This window comes from Spinacia oleracea, chromosome 3, assembly GCF_020520425.1.
Source record: "Spinacia oleracea cultivar Varoflay chromosome 3, BTI_SOV_V1, whole genome shotgun sequence".
NCBI classification, from domain to species: domain Eukaryota; kingdom Viridiplantae; phylum Streptophyta; class Magnoliopsida; order Caryophyllales; family Amaranthaceae; genus Spinacia; species Spinacia oleracea.
The window spans coordinates 136,941,133-136,961,773 of NC_079489.1; the positions used below are offsets into that span (position 1 = coordinate 136,941,133).

The window sequence follows — 20,641 nt, forward strand, 5'->3', positions numbered from 1 at the left end:
TTGAACTGAAGCGGCCTCTAGCTAGGCATTCAGCTCACTTGATCTCATTGAATTATTAACTTGTTAATTAATACTGAACCGCATTTATTAGACTTAACATAGAATGCATACTTGGACCAAGGGCATTATTTCCTTCAATATTAACATGAAACGCATGGAAAATCTTCAGAAAGAAGGAATTCTAGAGCCATTTGACTTAGAGGATTTAGGCGAATGTGAATCATGCTTACTTAGAAAAATGACAAAGCAACATTTCTCTAAGGTTGGAGAAAGAGCAAGTGATCTATTGGGACTAATCCATACACATGTATGTGGCCCAATGAGGTCAAAATCTAGAGATGGTTTCAGCTACTTTATCACTTTTACTGATGACTTCAGTAGATATGGACATAAGTCTGAATTCTTTTCCAAATTCAAGGAATTTCCGAGTAAAGTAGAGAATCAACTAGGCAAGAAAATTAAAGCACTACATTCTGATAGAGGCGGTGAATATCTGAGCTATGAATTTGATGACCATCTGAAAGATTATGGAATCTTGTCAGAATTGACTACTCCTGGAACACCACAGTGGAATGGTGTGTCGGAACAGAGGAATAGAACCTTGCTTGACATGGTTCGGTCAATGATGGGCCAGGCCGAACTTCCAATAAAATTTTGGGGACATGCACTAAACACAACTGCACTCATGCTAAATAGAGCTCCGTCAAAAGCTGTAATTATGGAGTGGAAAGCCTCCAAAAGTGTATTTTCTTAAGATTTTGGGTTGTGAAGTATACGTCGAACGATTAGTTCCTGACAAACTTCAAGTGAAATCCAACAAATGTATCATTGTGGGCTACCCAAAGTAGACAAAAGAGTATTACTTCTAAAATACATATGAGAACAAGGTGTTTCTTGCTCGAGATGGTACCTTTTTGGAAAGACAATACATTTCCAAAATGACAAGTGGGAGAAAAATAGACCTTGAAGAACTTCGAGTCGAGCAACAAACTCTTGAGAATGATTAAAATGATATTCAAGTTTAAATGAATGACAAAATGATATTCAAGTTGAAACTCATAGATCTTTAGAAGTATCTGGTGAGGATCAAGAACCAACTAGAGTTGTTGCCCCGCGTACCGTTCATCCAGAAAGGCATGTAGATATCTTAATGTCTGAAATCCATGAAATTCTATTGTTGGAAAGCGATGAGCCTACAACCTACAAACAAGCTATGGCGAGACCTAGCTCCAAGCAATTTCTAGAAGCCATGCAATATGAAATAAACTCCATGACTGAAAACCAAGTTTGGATTTGGTCAATTTACCAGATGACTACCAAGCCATAAGAAGCAAATGAGTTTTCAAGTTGAAAAAGGACAAGGAGGGGAAACTGGAAGTTTTCAAAGCTAGATTGGTTGCAAAACGATAAAGGCAAATCCACAATGTAGATTATGATGAAAAAAATTCACCATCTCCCAAAGCGCCAGCCCGCGAGCAGCGTGCAAGGCACAAGGCACAAGGCTCAGCGCGCCAGCGAAACGCACAAGCCCAGCGCCCAACGCGCGCAGGTCTGCTGCGGTCAGCACTTATTGGGATGTGCACTTAGCCTGGGCCCTAGCTTACTTACACAGCAAGTAACTTGGGCCACAAGCTTTGTTCTTGGTCAACCAGTCCTAGGGTTAGGGTTTTGGAAGTTTTCCTAATACTTCCTAATCCTAATCTAGGGTTTTGGTATCCTAGGTTTTCCTATTTCCTATATATGTGGTTTTCATACTTTGCCTATCACATTAAAGTGAGATACCGAATTCATAAAACCTTATGTTTAGATTCTAGTTGGTCGAAGTTAAGGCGGATCCGAACATGTTGTGGACTATATACGAAGGGGCGACATTTGGAGTCCTAAAACTTGTTCTTATTCGGTTCGGAAGTAGCTAAGAGAAGGCACGCATCTTTAATTGTACGTTGAATAAATTATGCTAATTGATTATGTGATTTAAATGAATTCTGGCAATTATGGTTTTTCCGCATGTCAATTAGATTGTTCATAACCTAACAGTCTAACACAATGATTTCGAGTAAAACCTGGTTTAGTAAACGAGCTTTAAATATTTGCTCCAGATTGTTCTCGGCCCATTTGCACCCCTACTAGTTTACCTTATCGTTTTAGGCTAGATACCACATTTTCAATTTAAGCCAACTTATTAATTTCTGCTCTATTTTAGTTAGTGTTGTCAAATCGAGCCTAAAGCGTGAGTAAGAAATGAAAACTAAATGACTTTTTTTATCAAGTCTTTCATTAATACGACTCCATTGAAAATGATGACTAATTAATCTCCGTTATTTGAATGACTATATCAGAAGCTTATAGTTTGGTTAAAAAATATCTCTTCTATACAAATAGCTAAGTGTAAGCGTGGCATCGAAGTTAATGGGTTGGGTTCGGGTTTAGTTTCAGATCGATCACTACAAGAAATTGTACTATTAACGACGGGAAATCCCGTCGCGAAAGGCCAATAATCGTTGATTAACGACGGGATTTCCTGTCGCGAACCCGTCATAAAAGGGGGCCGTCGTTAATAGAAATCCCGTCGTAAATTCGTCGTAAACCCGTCGTAAAAGACATTTGCGACGGTTATTCCCGTTATTGTTTGGTTGTTAGCCCCGTCGCAAAAGGCTTTTACGACGGGATTTTTGACCCGTCGTAATTAGGTCGTCGTTAAAGATACAAATTCTTGTAGTGGATTAAGGGTTATATCTAAAAGAACATAAATACTTTAAAACTTGATACTACCATGAAATATGATAAATGGGTCTATTCGGATTGAAGTTGGACATTCGGTTCGTTCAGATTAAGTTCGAATTTCCCCCAGCAACTTCAGATCAGATTCGACTCAGATCAATCGGATCAGGAATTTCCGACGCTAACAAAGTGACAAAATCCTCCAAGTGTAAGACTAACCCCAAAAAAAAGAAAACAAATGTAAACCGTCAACCTAACAACACCTAAGCTTCACCAATAAAACCATTTCTCTACTAACATAGTGACATGCAACGGTCTCACCTTTTCCAAGACTAATTACATACGAGTACTATGTTTGGATTGATTACTATTATACGCAACATCATGTTGAAACAAGTCTTGTAGTGCACCAATTGTTGCTAAACTACCTCCTTGAATATATTCCCCCCTTATATATATGATTATTAATCGATAATGCAACATTTCCATAAAATCTTCTGCTTTTTTGTAACTTAGGGTCAAACCAATTTTACCAATTTCCTAAACTTTCTTCCTACCTTCACTTATATACACGTTAACATCCTTATTACCATTTCTCTCGACCTCTGCTTAGTTTATTCTCCAAACTGACGTAAACGAGAGATAGCTTTAAATTAACTCTTTCTTTTGAAATTGAGTTTAAGCAATTAAGCTCAAAAATGGCATTTTATTGTAATGCTAATCATCATGGGGTTAAGTATAAGTTAATTATTAATACTACTTTAGTGGTCGTATTGAGTTTGTTAAGTTCTCTTCCGAGAGGCGACGCAGCTGATGATAATTTGCTAGGAGCTTCCTTTATATTTGGTGACTCTTTGGTTGATGCAGGGAACAATAACTACTTAAGCACTTTGTCAAAAGCTGATTCGACTCCTAATGGGATTGATTTTAAGGCTTCTGGAGGTAAACCTACCGGTCGATTTACTAATGGCAGAACCATTGGCGATATTGTAGGTAAACCCATTTTCTTTACACCATACTTCCTCTGTTTTATTTTTACATGCATCATTTGATCGATGTTTTATGCTTGCCAATGCAAATTTTGATTTAGTCTTTAGTATCTCTAATTATACATTAGTTAAAGTTATAAAATTCATTATGAATAGTGTAAATTAATCTGACTATATGCAATTCATTTAAATTACAAAAAGTTGATAAAAGAGAGTTAATAGTGTAAAATTGAAAATGGTTTAAGTAATAAAAGTCGGAGGATGTACAACTTAATCAAACTTTTGATACAAAAAACTAATATTACTAGTCCGGTCCATGATCAACTCTAGCCAATATTACTAGTCTGGTCCATGAACAGCAGGCTCGCCAATATTACTGGTCTGGTCCATGAACAACTCTAGATCTTTGACGAGCATACGTGTTTGGTGTTACTTACAGGAGAAGAATTGGGAATCCCAAATTATGCTACTCCCTTTTTGGCCCCAAATGCTACCGGAAAAGCCATACTATATGGAGTCAATTATGCATCAGGAGGTGGCGGAATCTTGAATGCCACTGGAAGAATATTTGTAAGTTCACTAAATCCAACTTTTTTTTTTACTCCCTTCATTCTTGAATGCTAGTCTTACTTAAGGGTTGTCTGGATTGCCTTGAACAAATTAAGATATATTGGACAATTCATTTGTCTAGAAATCAGCCAATGTTTGGTTGACTATAGGAAGAAGATTTTGTCATGTATTACCATTTCCTAGAAAGTAGGAAATGTTGTTTGGTTGAACATGAGAAGCAATTTTCCATGAGAAGTTCTACTTACCTAGAGGACCTATTTTGTGGGAAGTAGAAGTTCTTAGAAAGTGTGAATTTCCATGTTTTTTTATAAACTAAACAACATTAAAATCTTCTAGTTCCTAGGAGGTTACACCTCCCGTGATTTTTCATGTTAACCAAACAATACCTTAATAGGAATCTAACTTATACGTTCACTCATTTGGGTATGTGAGAGAAATAATTAAGGGAGGGATTTGTTAGTAATGTTAATTAAATGTGGGTGAATTAGTGTTTAATGATAAGGAGTACTTAATTAGAAAAATAAGTGGATCATAAGGGAGTACTCCCTCCGTCTCTTTTTGTTTTTTACGTTTTTCATTTTGGGTATTTTAAAATGTTCTTTACATTTCTTTTTATATTATCACATAAATGACTTAGTATTCTATCAAAATTTGTGTACAATTATTATTTTAACCAATCAAATTCAGGGTCATTTAATCTCTCACACTTTTTCATTGGGACATTAAATTTTTCTCATTTTCCAATATCAGAATTTTGATAAAAGTGAAAAAATTATAAATAAACGTAATTTATCTTGTTTAAATAAAAACATTGAGGAATCTCGATGCAAATTAATTATTCGTTAAAACGCGTGAAAAATACCAAAAACAAAAAAACAAAGGTAAAAAAACAAAAAGAGACGGAGGGAGTACTAACTTGGGAGTTGGGACACACTTGAAATTATAATATCTACGGAACTCATTTAATAGGACTAACAAAAAAAAAAACATTCTAGAATGGAAGGAGCAGTAATGTTCAAGTGAAGCAAAATGGTAAAACGTATTTAATACAATAAACGATATTTAATCCACATATAAGAAGTGGGTAGGAGTTTCATCTCGATAAGCAATTAATAAACAAACGGCACTTAATTGTAGATTTAAATTAAACATATATGCACGTTTTTCCTGCTTTATATATGTAGGTAAACAGACTTGGAATGGATGTTCAAGTTGATTACTTCAACATCACAAGGAAACAAATTGACAAGTTATTAGGAGCATCCAGTGCAAGAGATTACATACAGAAGAAATCAATATTCTCAATCACAGTTGGATCAAATGATTTCCTCAACAATTACTTACTTCCAATTATCTCAATTGGTGCCAGAATTACTCAAAATGCTGATTCTTTTACTGATGACATGATCACTCATCTCAGAAACCAACTCACAGTAAGTTCTACTGCTTCAAATTTTCCTTCTAATTTGTCGCGCCATCTTCAACCTTTTAACAAGTTTGTACTTAAATTATCATATTGCAGAGGTTATACCAGTTGGATGGTAGGAAGTTTGTGGTGGGAAATGTTGGACCAATTGGGTGCATTCCTTATCAGAAGACAATTAATCAGTTGAATGAAAACGAGTGTGTGGATTTGGCTGATAAGTTAGCACGCCAATATAATGCAAAATTGAAGGATCTTCTTACTCAGTTGGGAGAAAATCTTCCTGGATCCACCTTCGTTTATGCAAATGTATATGATCTTGTCTTGGAACTTATCACTAATTACAAGAAATATGGTAAGTGTCACGGTATGTCACGCTCATGGTTAATTAATTAGTACTCCGTAATAATCAATTGATCAGTTTGATTGAATATTCTGCAGGGTTTAACACTGCAAGTAAAGCTTGTTGTGGAAATGGAGGGCAATACGCGGGGATAATTCCATGTGGACCGAGCTCAAGCTTGTGTGATGACCGCGACAAACATGTGTTTTGGGATCCATATCACCCTAGTGAGGCAGCTAATGTATTGTTAGCCAAGCAACTACTTGATGGAGACACCAAGTATATCTCTCCTATGAACCTTCGGCAACTTAGGAGCGCTTGATTTTGATTACTCCTATGTGTTGTTATGCACGTATGTTTGTGTATGTTATTGTTTCTAGCTGAGTTTGTTTTTCCCCTATTACGTAGCAAATGTTTTGTAACTTTACGTTGAGAAATTAGTATACCTCAAATGTAATGTATTTCCTTCTTTTACATAGCATTGCAAAAAGAAGACATACTATTAGCATTGGTTGTGAATCACAGCTAGTTAAAGATGGTTGTAGGTCGGGCTGGGCCGAAGCCCGACCCGACCCGGCACGCAAAAAGCCTTGGCGGTCCGGGCACGAAAAAAGCTCGACCTGGTACGGGCACGAAATCGTGGGCCGTGGGCCTTGAATTTTTGGAAAAGGCACGACAAGACACGGGCACGACTCGACCCAGCACGACAAAGCAAGCTAAATTTAGTAAAATTAGCATTAGGCACGACGGCCAACCCGGCCCGGCACGAAAGCCCGTTGGCTCAGACCGGGCCTGGCCTTATTTTGAACTTTTCGGCCCGACCCAACACAATACATTGTGGGCCTGCCATGGGCCGACCTGTTAGGTTATGATACATATGACAATTCATAAATCATGCGGAAAAACCATAAAGCCAGGAAAACATATTATTTACACATAATCATTTAGCATAGTTTAGATGCATACTCTTTGTTGCGTGCCTTCCCTAGCTGCGCCCGAACCGAACAAGAACAAGCCTTTAAGACTCCAATTGTCGTCCCTCCGTAGATAGTCCACAGCACGTCCGGATCCGCCTTAAGATTGACCAACTAGAATCGCCCTTAAGGTACTATTATTTTCGGCACTTTATAGGCAATTGTGTAATTGAATTTTGCTCTCAAAAACTCACTTTGAATACTTGAATACTCGATGTAAATATGTGACCCTAGGCACCTATTTATAGAGTTATGGAAAAGGATTTGGAATCCTATTAGGATACTAATTTATTTAATTATAATCCTACTAGGACTCTAATTAAATAAACTAAATCTTTTCGGATTAGATTTAATCATATGACATGCAAATCCCGGTAGCTTCAGGATTCGAGTAGCACACAAACACACACGCACGCACAGCAGCCCACGAGGGGCGCCATGCGCGCGCGCGCAGCCCATGAGCTCGCAGCCCACTGCCGCAAGCCCACACGCTGCCGCAGCCTTGGCGCGCGCTGGGCCTGCCTTGCGGTGGGCCTGGCGCAGCCTTGGCTGGTGCGTTTGTGGCGCGCTGGCTTGCTGGGCGATGGCCTGGCTTCGTGCTGGGCCTTCGTCCGGCAGGCCTCGTCCGATGCTTATTCGTACGATACGCTTCCGATTAAATTCCCGGTTCCGGAATTCATTTCCGATACGAACAATATTTAATATTTCCGATTCCGGAATCAATTTCCGTTTCGAACAAATATTTAATATTTCCGTTTCCGGAACTATTTTCCGATTCCGATAATATTTCCGATTCTGACAATATTTCCGTTTCCGGCAATATTTCCGATTCCGGCAATATTTCCATTTCCGATAATATTTTCCGATACGTACCATGTTTACGTTTCCGGCAACATCTACGACTTGGATAATATTTATATTTCCGATACGATCCATATTTCCGTTTCCGGTAATATCATCGTTTCCGGAGTATTCATTTCTTGCCTGTGACGATCTCAGCTCCCACTGAAACCAAGATCCGTCGATTCCGAATATCCATAGATGGAGTATTTAATGCCATTAAATACTTGATCCGTTTACGTGCTATTTGTGTGACCCTACGGGTTCAGTCAAAAGTAAGCTGTGGATTAATATCATTAATTCCACTTGAACTGAAGCGGCCTCTAGCTAGGCATTCAGCTCACTTGATCTCACTGAATTATTAACTTGTTAATTAATACTGAACCGCATTTATTAGACTTAACATTGAATGCATACTTGGACCAAGGGCATTCTTTCCTTCAGTCTCCCACTTGTCCTTAGGGACAAGTGTGCATTTCCTAATTCCTTTGTCGCTCGATGCTTGCTCTTGAACATAAGGTAAGAGTTGTCATCCTTATTATGTCCAGAGGTGTTCCTCGGTTTCAGAGTTCAACTGATCAAATAAACAGATAATCATAGCCTATGATTCATCCGAGCACGGCCATGCATTTCACAGTTTCTAGCTCTCCGAGTGGCCTTGTACAACTTTTAAGCATCTCATCCCGATTTATGGGAGGACAATCCCAATCTTGCGATCTTGAGATTAGACTTTGTTTGATAGGTGATTACCTGAGCGTTGCCTTTATAGCCTCCTTTTACGGTGTGACGGTTGGTCAACGTCAAAACAACCAGTTCTCAAACAAGTAATCTCAAATCACTCAGGTATTGAGGATTTAGTGTCTAATAATTTTAATGAAATTTACTTATGACAGATTTTCATCTCTTACAGTAAAGTTTCATAGGTCTTGTCCGATACTAGTCTTCCCAAAGTAAGTATCTATGCAAATGATTATGACATTGCCATGTCCACATAGTTCAAGAAACAGAACTACTAGTCATCTTGCATTCTAATCGTCTAACGTTTTCTATGCGTCCAATTTTATAGAAAACTCCGACTAGGGACCATTTTCAACCTTTGACATTCAAGTTCACTTGATAGACATTTCTTAGTCACAGGACTGGTCCTGACAGTCTATCTTGAATATATTGTCAAATTGAAGGGACTCATCATTTAATAAACCACAAATTAAATGGGAAAATGAATTCTTTTCATTTATTGTGAATGATTAACCAATAATGTTTTACAAAGATTTAAACTCTAAAACTTTAAAACATTAAACAGGGACATCAAAGCCATTCTCCAATATGCTTGATTCCCATAGCTGCAGTGTGCGAGTTGTGCTTCGCCTGCGGCAGAGGTTTAGTCAATGGATCTGATATGTTGTCATCAGTTCCAATTTTGCTTATCTCGACTTCTTTTCTTTCAACGAACTCTCGTAGAAGGTGAAATCTACGAAGTACATGCTTGACTCTCTGGTGGTGTCTAGGCTCCTTTGCCTGTGCAATAGCTCCGTTATTATCACAATACAGGGCTATTGGTCCTTTAATGGAGGGGACTACACCAAGTTCACCTATGAACTTCCTTAGCCATATAGCTTCCTTTGCTGCTTCATGTGCAGCAATGTACTCCGCTTCAGTTGTAGAATCCGCAATGGTGCTTTGCTTAGCACTTTTCCAGCTTACTGCTCCTCCGTTGAGGCAGAAGACAAACCCAGACTGTGATCTGAAATCATCTTTGTCGGTTTGGAAACTTGCGTCCGTATAGCCTTTAACAATTAATTCATCATCTCCACCATAGACCAGGAAGTCATCTTTGTGCCTTTTCAGGTACTTCAGAATATTCTTGGCAGCAGTCCAATGCGCCTCTCCTGGGTCTGACTGGTATCTGCTCGTAGCACTGAGTGCGTACGCAACATCCGGGCGTGTACATATCATAGCATACATTATTGAACCAATCAATGATGCATATGGAATCCCATTCATTCGTCTACGCTCATCAAGTGTTTTTGGGCACTGATTCTTGCTTAGAATCATTCCATGAGACATGGGTAGGTAGCCTCGCTTGGAGTCCGCCATCTTGAACCTATCAAGCACCTTATTGATATAAGTGCTTTGACTAAGTCCAATCATCCTTTTAGATCTATCTCTGTAAATCTTGATGCCCAATATGTACTGTGCTTCTCCTAGATCTTTCATCGAAAAACATTTCCCAAGCCAAATCTTGACAGAGTTCAACATAGGAATGTCATTTCCGATAAGTAATATGTCATCGACATATAATACTAGGAAAGAAATTTTTCTCCCACTGACCTTCTTGTATACACAAGATTCGTCTGCGTTCTTGATGAAACCAAAGTCACTGACTGCTTCATCAAAACGTATATTCCAGCTCCTGGATGCCTGCTTCAATCCGTAGATTGACTTCTTTAGCTTGCATACCTTTTTAGCATTCTTTGGATCCTCAAAACCTTCAGGCTGTGTCATAAACACAGTTTCTGTTAAAACGCCGTTTAAGAAAGCAGTTTTGACATCCATCTGCCATATTTCGTAATCGTAATATGCAGCGATTGCTAACATTATCCGAATAGACTTTAGCATTGCAAATGGTGAAAAGGTTTCATCGTAATCCACACCGTGGACTTGCCTATAACCTTTTGCAACCAATCTAGCCTTGAAAACTTCAAGTTTCCCATCCTTGTCCTTTTTCAGTTTAAAAACCCATTTGCTTCCAATGGCTTGGTAGCCATCTGGCAAATCGACCAAATCCCATACTTGGTTTTCAGACATGGAGTCTAATTCAGATTGCATGGCTTCTTGCCATTGCTTGGAGCTAGGGCTCGTCATAGCTTGTTTGTAAGTCGCAGGTTCATCACTTTCAAGTAATAGAACGTCATAGCTCTCGTTCGTCAAAATACCTAAGTACCTTTCCGGTTGAGATCTATATCTTTGCGATCTACGCGGGGTAACATCTCTAGATTGACCATGATTCTCACCAGATTCTTCTAAAGATCTCTGAGTTTCATCCTGAATGTCATCTTGAGCATTCTCTAGAGTTTGTTGTTCGACTTGAATTTCTTCGAGGTCTACTTTTCTCCCACTTGTCATTTTGGAAATGTGATCTTTCTCCAAAAAGACACCATCTCGAGCAACAAACACCTTGTTCTCAGATGTATTGTAGAAGTAATACCCCTTTGTTTCCTTTGGATAGCCCACAAGGATACATTTGTCAGATTTTGGATGAAGTTTGTCTGAAATCAATCGTTTGACATATACTTCACATCCCCAAATCTTCAGAAAAGACACATTTGGAGGCTTTCCAAACCATAATTCATATGGAGTCTTTTCGACAGCTTTAGACGGAGCTCTGTTTATAGTGAGTGCAGCTGTATTTAGTGCATGTCCCCAAAATTCTAATGGAAGTTTGGCCTGACCCATCATTGACCTGACCATGTCTAGCAAGGTTCTGTTCCTCCGTTCCGACACACCGTTCCATTGTGGTGTTCCAGGAGGAGTCAATTCTGATAGAATTCCACATTCTTTCAGATGGTCATCAAATTCATAGCTCAGATATTCACCGCCTCTATCAGACCGCAGTGCCTTAATCTTCTTGCCTAATTGATTCTCTACTTCACTCTGAAATTCCTTGAATTTGTCAAAGGATTCAGACTTATGCTTCATTAGGTAGACATAACCATATCTACTGAAGTCATCAGTGAAAGTGATAAAGTAGCTGAAACCACCTCTAGCATTTGTACTCATTGGTCCACATACATCTGTATGGATTAAACCCAATAGTTCATTTGCTCTTTCTCCAACTTTAGAGAAAGGTTGCTTTGTCATTTTGCCAAGTAAACATGATTCGCATTTACCATAATCCTCTAAGTCAAATGGTTCTAGAATTCCTTCCTTTTGAAGTCTTTCTAAGCGTTTCAAGTTTATATGGCCTAATCGACAATGCCACAGATAGGTGAGATCTGAATCATCCTTTTTGGCCTTTTTGGTATTTATGTTATATACTTGTTTGTCGTGATCTAATAAATAAAGTCCATTGACTAATCTAGCAGATCCATAAAATATCTCTTTAAAATAAAACGAACAACTATTGTCTTTTATTAAAAAGGAAAATCCCTTAGCATCTAAGCAAGAAACTGAAATGATGTTTTTAGTAAGACTTGGAACATGGAAACACTCTTTCAGTTCCAAAACTAGCCTGGAGGGCAACGACAAATAGTAAGTTCCTACAGCTAATGCAGCAATCCGTGCTCCATTTCCCACTCGTAGGTCGACTTCACCCTTGCTTAACTTTCTACTTCTTCTTAGTCCCTGTGGATTGGAACATAAGTGTGAGCCACAACCTGTATCTAATACCCAAGAAGTTGAATTAGCAAGTATACAGTCTATAACGAAAATACCTGAAGATGGAACGACTGTTCCGTTCTTCTGATCTTCCTTTAGCTTCAAGCAATCTCTCTTCCAATGCCCCTTCTTCTTGCAGTAGAAGCATTCGGATTCAGAAGTGGGTTGACTGACCTTCCTCTTTACAGATTTGGCGCCAGTTTGCTTAGTTGGGCTGGCCTTGTTGCCACCTTTCTTAGCATTCCTCTTCTTTCCAGATTTCTTGAACTTGCCCCCACGCACCATAAGCACATCCTGCTTATCACTTTTGAGCGTCTTTTCAGCGGTCTTCAGCATACCGTGAAGCTCAGTGAGCGTTTTTTTCCAGACTATTCATACTGTAGTTCAGTTTGAACTGATCATACCCGCTATGAAGAGAATGGAGGATGGTGTCTATAGCCATTTCCTGAGAAAATTGCTGATCCAGCCGACTCATATTCTCAATGAGTCCAATCATTTTGAGAACATGTGGACTTACGGGCTCGCCTTTCTTAAGCTTGGTCTCAAGAATTTGCCTATGAGTCTCGAATCTTTCGACTCGAGCCAGATCTTGGAACATGTTCTTCAACTCACTGATGATTGTGAAAGCATCTGAGTTGATGAACGTTTTCTGCAGATCCGCACTCATGGTGGCGAGCATTAGACATTTCACATCCTTGTTGGCATCAATCCAACGATTGAGGGCTGCCTGAGTGACCCCGTCGCCTGCGGCTTCGGGCATCGCCTGCGGCTTCGGGCATCGCCTCTTCTAGGACATACTCCTTTTCTTCCTGCATAAGAACTATTTGCAAGTTCCTTTGCCAGTCAAGGAAGTTCTTCCCGTTCAACTTCTCCTTTTCGAGAATTGATCGAATGTTGAATGAATTGTTGTTTGCCATATTTAAAACTACAATTGAAAAGAATAAACAAATAAATAACCATTCACAGTTTCTCTTAATAAACTTAAATTCTAGCATACATGCATAATTCAATGTTTATTAAGCATTTTATTCAAGTTATGTGTTCCGGCAGGTGTGAATAAAATGATTCCAAGATCCTAAAATCATTGAAGAACTAAGCACAGTTTGTCGACTTAATCCTAAAACATCTTAGGTAAGCAAAAGCCTTTTGCTAATAGTCTAGAAACTATTCTTGGTTGATAGGTACGTCTAAGAACTTATTAGGTAAACCTATCGATTTTGCCACGACATAAAAGGACTCCTTACTTATATCGTTGAGTTTCACCAAAACTAACATGTACTCACAATTATTTGTGTACCTTGCCCCTTTAGGACCAATAAGTAACACCTCGCTGAGCGAAAACTATTACTAGATTGATGTAAAGGATATCCAAGCAAGTGTATATTTTGGCATGGCACCTTTTAACTCAATTTTTAAGTTTGGAACTTAAGGCTCTTACTATGTTGGTTAGATTTTAAGTGAACTAAAATCCTTAATCATGCAACATAATCAAGCTTTTGATCTCATGCATTTTAAGACATATTTAAAAGCAATAAATAACTTAAAACATGCATAAGATAAATGTGATCTAGTATGGCCCGACTTCATCTTGAAGCTTTAACTTCAAAGTCCGTCTTGAAAATCTCCGTGGGAGGCACCATTTTCTTCAAATAGGATAAGCTATAATTAAAACTAATTACAACTATTTGATGGTACGCAGACCATATTTGAATTGAAAAACAACTTTGGTACTTTAGACCAATTACATTCAAATTAATGGTACGCAGACCATATTTTCTATCCTATTTGGGCCATACTAGTCACTTCATAACCTGCAAAACAGTACATATACAATATATACCATTCACCCATTCTATCATGAATGGCCCACATAGCTGGTTAGTAAAACACATTATGCATCACGTAAACATTTGCAGCAATTAATCAAGGGCACCAATAATCTACCAATTATTCAGTCCTTATTAATTCTAATCAAGTTGTTTTAACCTTAAGGATTTGTAGACCTAATCAAGAGTTTATGACTAAAAGGGCTCCCACTTAAACCAATAAATTCATATGCTTTACTAATTTTAAACATAAAAATGTATTTCTAGTCTAACCGGAAACATACAAATTTAATTAAAATTTAAAGCTCATATAAATTTATTATTGAATCCAAAAGTTTAATTTAATTTCAGTCGTATTTAAATTAATTCATGATTTTAATTTTAGTAAAATAATTAGAATAAATAAAATTTATTATAATTACAATATTCAAAATTAAAATCCAAGAAAATAATTTAAATTATTAATTTTAAAATTAATTAAAATTACGTAAACTGAAAATTTCAAATTAAAATTTCAAAACGATCTAATCGTAACGCAACAACCCCACGCAACGTACGCCCATGGGCCACACGCACACAGCCATCTCTGGCCATGTGCGCGCAGCCCATGCGCTGCGTCGCATTGCTCCTGCTTACCATCGCAAAGCATCACGCGAGCTGGTGCTCGCTGCGCACGCTCGCCAGCGCTCGCTTTGTGCGGGCCATTGCTCGATGCGCGCGCTCGCCAGCGCTTGCTGCGCGCGCTTGCCAGCGCTCGATCCTGCAAGCCATCGCTCGCTGCGCGAGGCATTGGCGCTGGGCGTAGCACTCGTGGCACGCGAGCTTGCGCTCGCTGCGCGCGAGGCTCCGCACGCTTTGCGCGAGGCAGTGCGCGCTGTGGCGCAGCTCGCTTGCTGCCCACACGCGACTGCTATGCCTTGCTTTCGCCCTCGCCCATTCGTCCATTGCTCACAGCCCACGACACAAGGCAGGGCTGCTGCCTTGTGCTCATGCACTATGGCCTTGCTCATTGCATTCGTGCCGCATGGGCGACGAGCTCCCTTGCTCGTCGTCACATGCCCGCACTATACAACACCCCTTAAGGGTAACACGTAGCGTCCATTGCTTTGTGCGTGCAAGTTATATGAGCGAATCGCATAAAATTTAAAAAATTTATATTTAAAATTAATGACAAATTAATAAATAATATTAATTTCATAATTTTAGGGCGAAAAATCGAAAATTTATTATTCAATTGATTTCCGATTAACATGGATTCAAGCCTAGGTCATAAAAATTTAAAATTTAACATAAATTTACAATTTTTATGGTGGTTTTTAATCATAGGTATCTAATTAAATTATAATTAATTATGAAAATCAAATTAATTCTAAATTATTCTAATTTTCAACAAATTAATCATAATTACAAATTAGATTGCATAATCAACAAGGCTAGGCATTCAAACTTGTTAAAAATATACAGTAGGTCAATCAAAAATTCAAGATTTATCAACAAGAATCGCAAATATTTAATTTAACATCTTAAATTTACGAAATTTTGCATTCGAAAAACTAAAACCTCCGAAAAGTCATAGTTAGGCTTCGAATTTGAGAATTCTGGGTTCGGCAGAAAAATACTCTTTTTTTCAAAATTTTAGAATGCCTTTTACATGCGGAATTGACACAAAAATCACTCGATTTGGATGAGTAACGAAGAAACTGCCGAAAAACTGCGTACGTATAATTAAATAAACGCAATTTGCAATTAATTAACAATTACGAAAATTAATCACCCCTTTTAATTCTTGCAAATTTGTAATATTTAACCATGTTCATGCAATTTGGATTATGAAAATAATAAGAGGCTCGTGATACCACTGTTAGGTTATGATACATATGACAATTCATAAATCATGCGGAAAAACCATAAAGCCAGGAAAACATATTATTTACACATAATCATTTAGCATAGTTTAGATGCATACTCTTTGTTGCGTGCCTTCCCTAGCTGCGCCCGAACCGAACAAGAACAAGCCTTTAGGACTCCAAGTGTCGTCCCTCCGTAGATAGTCCACAGCACGTCCGGATCCGCCTTAAGATTGACCAACTAGAATCGCCCTTAAGGTACTATTATTTTCGGCACTTTATAGGCAATTGTGTAATTGAATTTTGCTCTCAAAAACTCACTTTGAATACTTGAATACTCGATGTAAATATGTGACCCTAGGCACCTATTTATAGAGTTATGGAAAAGGATTTGGAATCCTATTAGGATACTAATTTATTTAATTATAATCCTACTAGGACTCTAATTAAATAAACTAAATCTTTTCGGATTAGATTTAATCATATGACAAATCCCGGTAGCTTCAGGATTCAAGTAGCACACAAACACACACGCACGCACAGCAGCCCACGAGGGGCGCCATGCGCGCGCGCGCAGCCCATGAGCTCGCAGCCCACTGCCGCAAGCCCACACGCTGCCGCAGCCTTGGCGCGCGTTGGGCCTGCCTTGCGGTGGGCCTGGCGCAGCCTTGGCTGGTGCGTTTGTGGCGCGCTGGCTTGTTGGGCGATGCCCTGGCTTCGTGCTGGGCCTTCGTCCGGCAGGCCTCGTCCGATGCTTATTCGTACGATACGCTTCCGATTAAATTCCCGGTTCCGGAATTCATTTCCGATACGAACAATATTTAATATTTCCGATTCCGGAATTAATTTCCGTTTCGAACAAATATTTAATATTTCCGTTTCCGGAACTATTTTCCGATTCCGATAATATTTCCGATTCTGACAATATTTCCGTTTCCGGCAATATTTACGATTCCGGCAATATTTCCATTTCCGATAATATTTTCCGATACGTACCATGTTTCCGTTTCCGGCAACATCTACGACTTGGATAATATTTATATTTCCGATACGATCCATATTTCCGTTTCCGGAGTATTCATTTCTTGCCTGTGACGATCTCAGCTCCCACTGAAACCAAGATCCGTCGATTCCGAATATCCATAGATGGAGTATTTAATGCCATTAAATACTTGATCCGTTTACGTGCTATTTGTGTGACCCTACGGGTTCAGTCAAGAGTAAGCTGTGGATTAATATCATTAATTCCACTTGAACTGAAGCGGCCTCTAGCTAGGCATTCAGCTCACTTGATCTCACTGAATTATTAACTTGTTAATTAATACTGAACCGCATTTATTAGACTTAACATTGAATGCATACTTGGACCAAGGGCATTATTTCCTTCACGACCCGGTTAGGCCCACGGCCATCTTTACAGCTAGCTATTTGCTTAAAAACTTGGTATCAAATCATGTCTAACATCATTTGCCTTTATGACGTTCTCTACACCGCCCTATTTACTTTGGTTAGCTTAGGATGCAGTTTTGCAACACAAAATTTGTGAATTTTACCGGAAAGAATCAAGCAAGATCGAGAAACTAGAAAAATTATACGGAGTACTTCGTATAAGTAAAAGTGAAAGAGAACAAATCCTAACTCTTACGATGTACGCGATATGCCTTTATGGGAGTTGCTCATTAGTCATTACGTAACCAACCGTGGCGGACCAAAACTACCCTTTCAGCCCAATTGAACTCGTAAGGCATTGGTTTGGGCCAAACCACCATTCCAAACAGAAATAATATTGGCCCAAACATGAAGAAGCAAGGACGCAGATGGTAAAAACTAAAAAGCAGTTCTACCAGCTTAAACTTAATAAGCTACTCGTCTACACCGTAGTCCGTACAAGATGAAACGAACAAGTGCTACAAATATAGTACCAGACTATCGGACTGAGTGATTGACTAATCCGTAGTAATAGAGTAGTAGGTCTAGTACACGCATCTAAAGAATTCAAATGGAAGGTGACAATCTACAAGGTGGAAATCAAACATATATATTTATCTTGAATGATTCAGATTCCAGAACATCATCACCAACATCAATTTTTTTTTGTGACACTTCGAGCGCTGGAGAATCAAAAATATTTACTGTGAATGATATAGAGTAGCAATTGGATAATTAAAGTAGGATATCAAACTTGTAAAAATTATGTAATTCCTTCGTTCCGGAATACTTGCACCGTTTTGACTGAATACGCTTGTCAATGCACAATTTTGGCCACCAATATCTTTAACTACATACTAGCTTCGTTTTGCAATAAATGCATCATTTCTCATTTAGCTACTATTCATCAATCAACTTTGACAATCTTTCTTTCACTATTATGTAATAAAAAACATAGTCAAGTGAGATTTTGTTAAATTCATGTCAATGTGAGGGTTTCAAATGTCAATTTTTTATAACTTTTACTAATACGCTAGATATATTAAGGTCCAAATAAGTGTAAGGGCCCTTTTTTCGTTGCCTAAGTTACACCTTCGGAATACCCCATAAGGGAATTTTTAGATTCAGATAAAAAAAGAGTTCTAAACCTTTCACAAGTGCTAGAATACGTGCAAAAAGAAATGTTGCATGTATTGTGGAACGGAGTTAGTATTATAAAAACTTATAAAATATTAATATTTTGAAAATATATATTAAGATGAAGCTAACGATATATTATATGCTAACATTAGTTTTTATATATACTACGGGGTAGTACTAAAAATAAAATTGGGTCAAAGTAAATTACGTGAATAGTACAAAAAGTCAAAACGGAAGGAGTATATAAATACTTATAATTGCCTCAATCCCTCTCATTTTTTTTAAGTAATAAATTAAATATACGTCTTATAAAAAATAAAAAGTGAGTATTAAATTCCAATCATGTCATTCTTTAAGAATGATACGATCAACGTTTTTTTTATTTTGACAAAGCTAGTACACTACTATAGTGTGACAAATTTCCTGAGAGAAATTATACAACGTTACATTATTCCTGTTGTAAGGAAACTAAGGACGATAACAACTACGGATTATAATATATTGATTTGACAACATTAGTACGTTTTCAGATAATGAATTCCAAACAAAACACTTGGAGTAACGGTTAAACATGAGAAAAACAATAGTTTGTGCATCTTTTATTTGGGAGAAAAGTGCAGTATACATATTCATATCAAGGTAAGTTCGACCTAGTGTTAAACTTAGAATTGTGTTAGGTTGTGCCATTATGGGTTCAAATGCTCAATCTCAAAAGTAACCAAATAATGTTTTGGCCGAAAAAGATTTCACCTTGCAATCAAAAGGTTGGGGGTTCAATCCCCCCTAGAGGTACTCTGAGGGAGGGTTCCCATTATCATTCTCTCATTTTCAAAGTGTCTAGCCTGCTAACTCAGGGGGATGGCTCGCGCGGGGTTCCGACCGGGTAGGGTACTTCATCTTACCTTCAAAAAAATCTCAAAAAGAGCTCTTTGAGAGTGAGAATCTTTGTCCTCCCCTAGGCACGTTGGGTCGTGGCCTGCGTCTAGGCCAGTGCCGGTCCTGACTTTTAGTGGGTCCTAGGCAAAAAAAGATATATGGACCCCTATATAAATAAAAAAATTAAGTTTCAAAATTTACGGTACGAGTAATTTCATTAAAATAAAAAGCTTCATTATACTTTACTACACATTTTGTTACGAAGTACTTCGTAGAGATAAATCAAATGCATAAAATAATTATCTTATTTCTATGATGTCGTTAAAAGAAAGATGAGGAATATATATTTTGTTTCATGTATATAGGGTATAGATGAAATAAGATGTGTGAATGAAATTGATAGTAGATTATGCAAGAAGAGTTTGACACATTAATATTTATGGGACAAGATTCTTAACACAAGTAAATTTCATACTACATAGATGTTAATATTTTTTTTTTAAAACGAATGATTTTGTTGAATTAAAGATCCCAAACAAGTGAACAACTCAAAGTTTACTTTAAATAAAACTAGGGTGAAAAAAACTTAAAATTATCAAACTTAAAAAGAAAAAAGCACGAGAATAAGTATTATTATTATGGCCTACTAGCCATTACTCCATTAGGGAATGAATTTAAAAAGCAAATGCTCACATAATTAAAAGGAAAGGGAAAACGAAAGGAACAAAGAAGCTAAGAGAAGGAGAAAAAAAAATACTAGGGAAGATATAGAAAAATAGAAAAACAAAGAGGCGTCAGAAATAGAGGGATCAATGTGAATAGAACCCGGGTATGCTGCATTTAATTAAGTGATTGTTACCACTGAGCCATGGAGTATCTCTTACTCACTAAATTCGTTGTTTTGTATTAATATTATATAACTCGAGCAGATTGTTTTAGGGCCCCTTCCGGTCTTGGATAAAGCCCTAGGTCGTCGCACCCCTCATATATGCCCAGGGTCGGGCCTTAGCCCAGGCCATCCCGCTGTTATTGCTTGTTAGGGCTCTCTCACGCCCAGGCCTTGGGCCGCTCACTTATACAATGCCGCGCTGCAACGCCCATGAGCCTTGTGTGCTTGGCTCGTGGGTTGCAGCGTTGCTTGTTGCCCTACTCACAAAGAGCCTAGTCCACTAATGTGAAATGGGTTGACGTTAATGCTGTATGTAAATCCATCATTTTTTCCTTGTTTATGAAGTGGAGGCTGGTGTACTAATTGTTTGAGAAAGTGGAAGAGTAGTCTTGTTGGAC

The 20,641-nt window shown here is 38.2% G+C and overlaps 1 protein-coding gene across 1 annotated transcript; it reads left to right on the top strand.

Annotated features, from left to right (window-relative positions):
* Positions 1 to 3,233: 3,233 nt before the first annotated feature.
* LOC110777057 (GDSL esterase/lipase At2g23540) lies at positions 3,234 to 6,520 on the top strand. The gene is made up of 5 exons (XM_021981665.2): positions 3,234 to 3,714; positions 4,150 to 4,280; positions 5,465 to 5,713; positions 5,803 to 6,058; positions 6,145 to 6,520. The coding sequence occupies exons 1-5, from the start codon at positions 3,420 to 3,422 to the stop codon at positions 6,366 to 6,368; spliced, it is 1,155 nt and encodes a 384-aa protein (XP_021837357.1). The 5' UTR covers positions 3,234 to 3,419; the 3' UTR covers positions 6,369 to 6,520.
* The last annotated feature ends 14,121 nt before the right edge of the window (positions 6,521 to 20,641 follow it).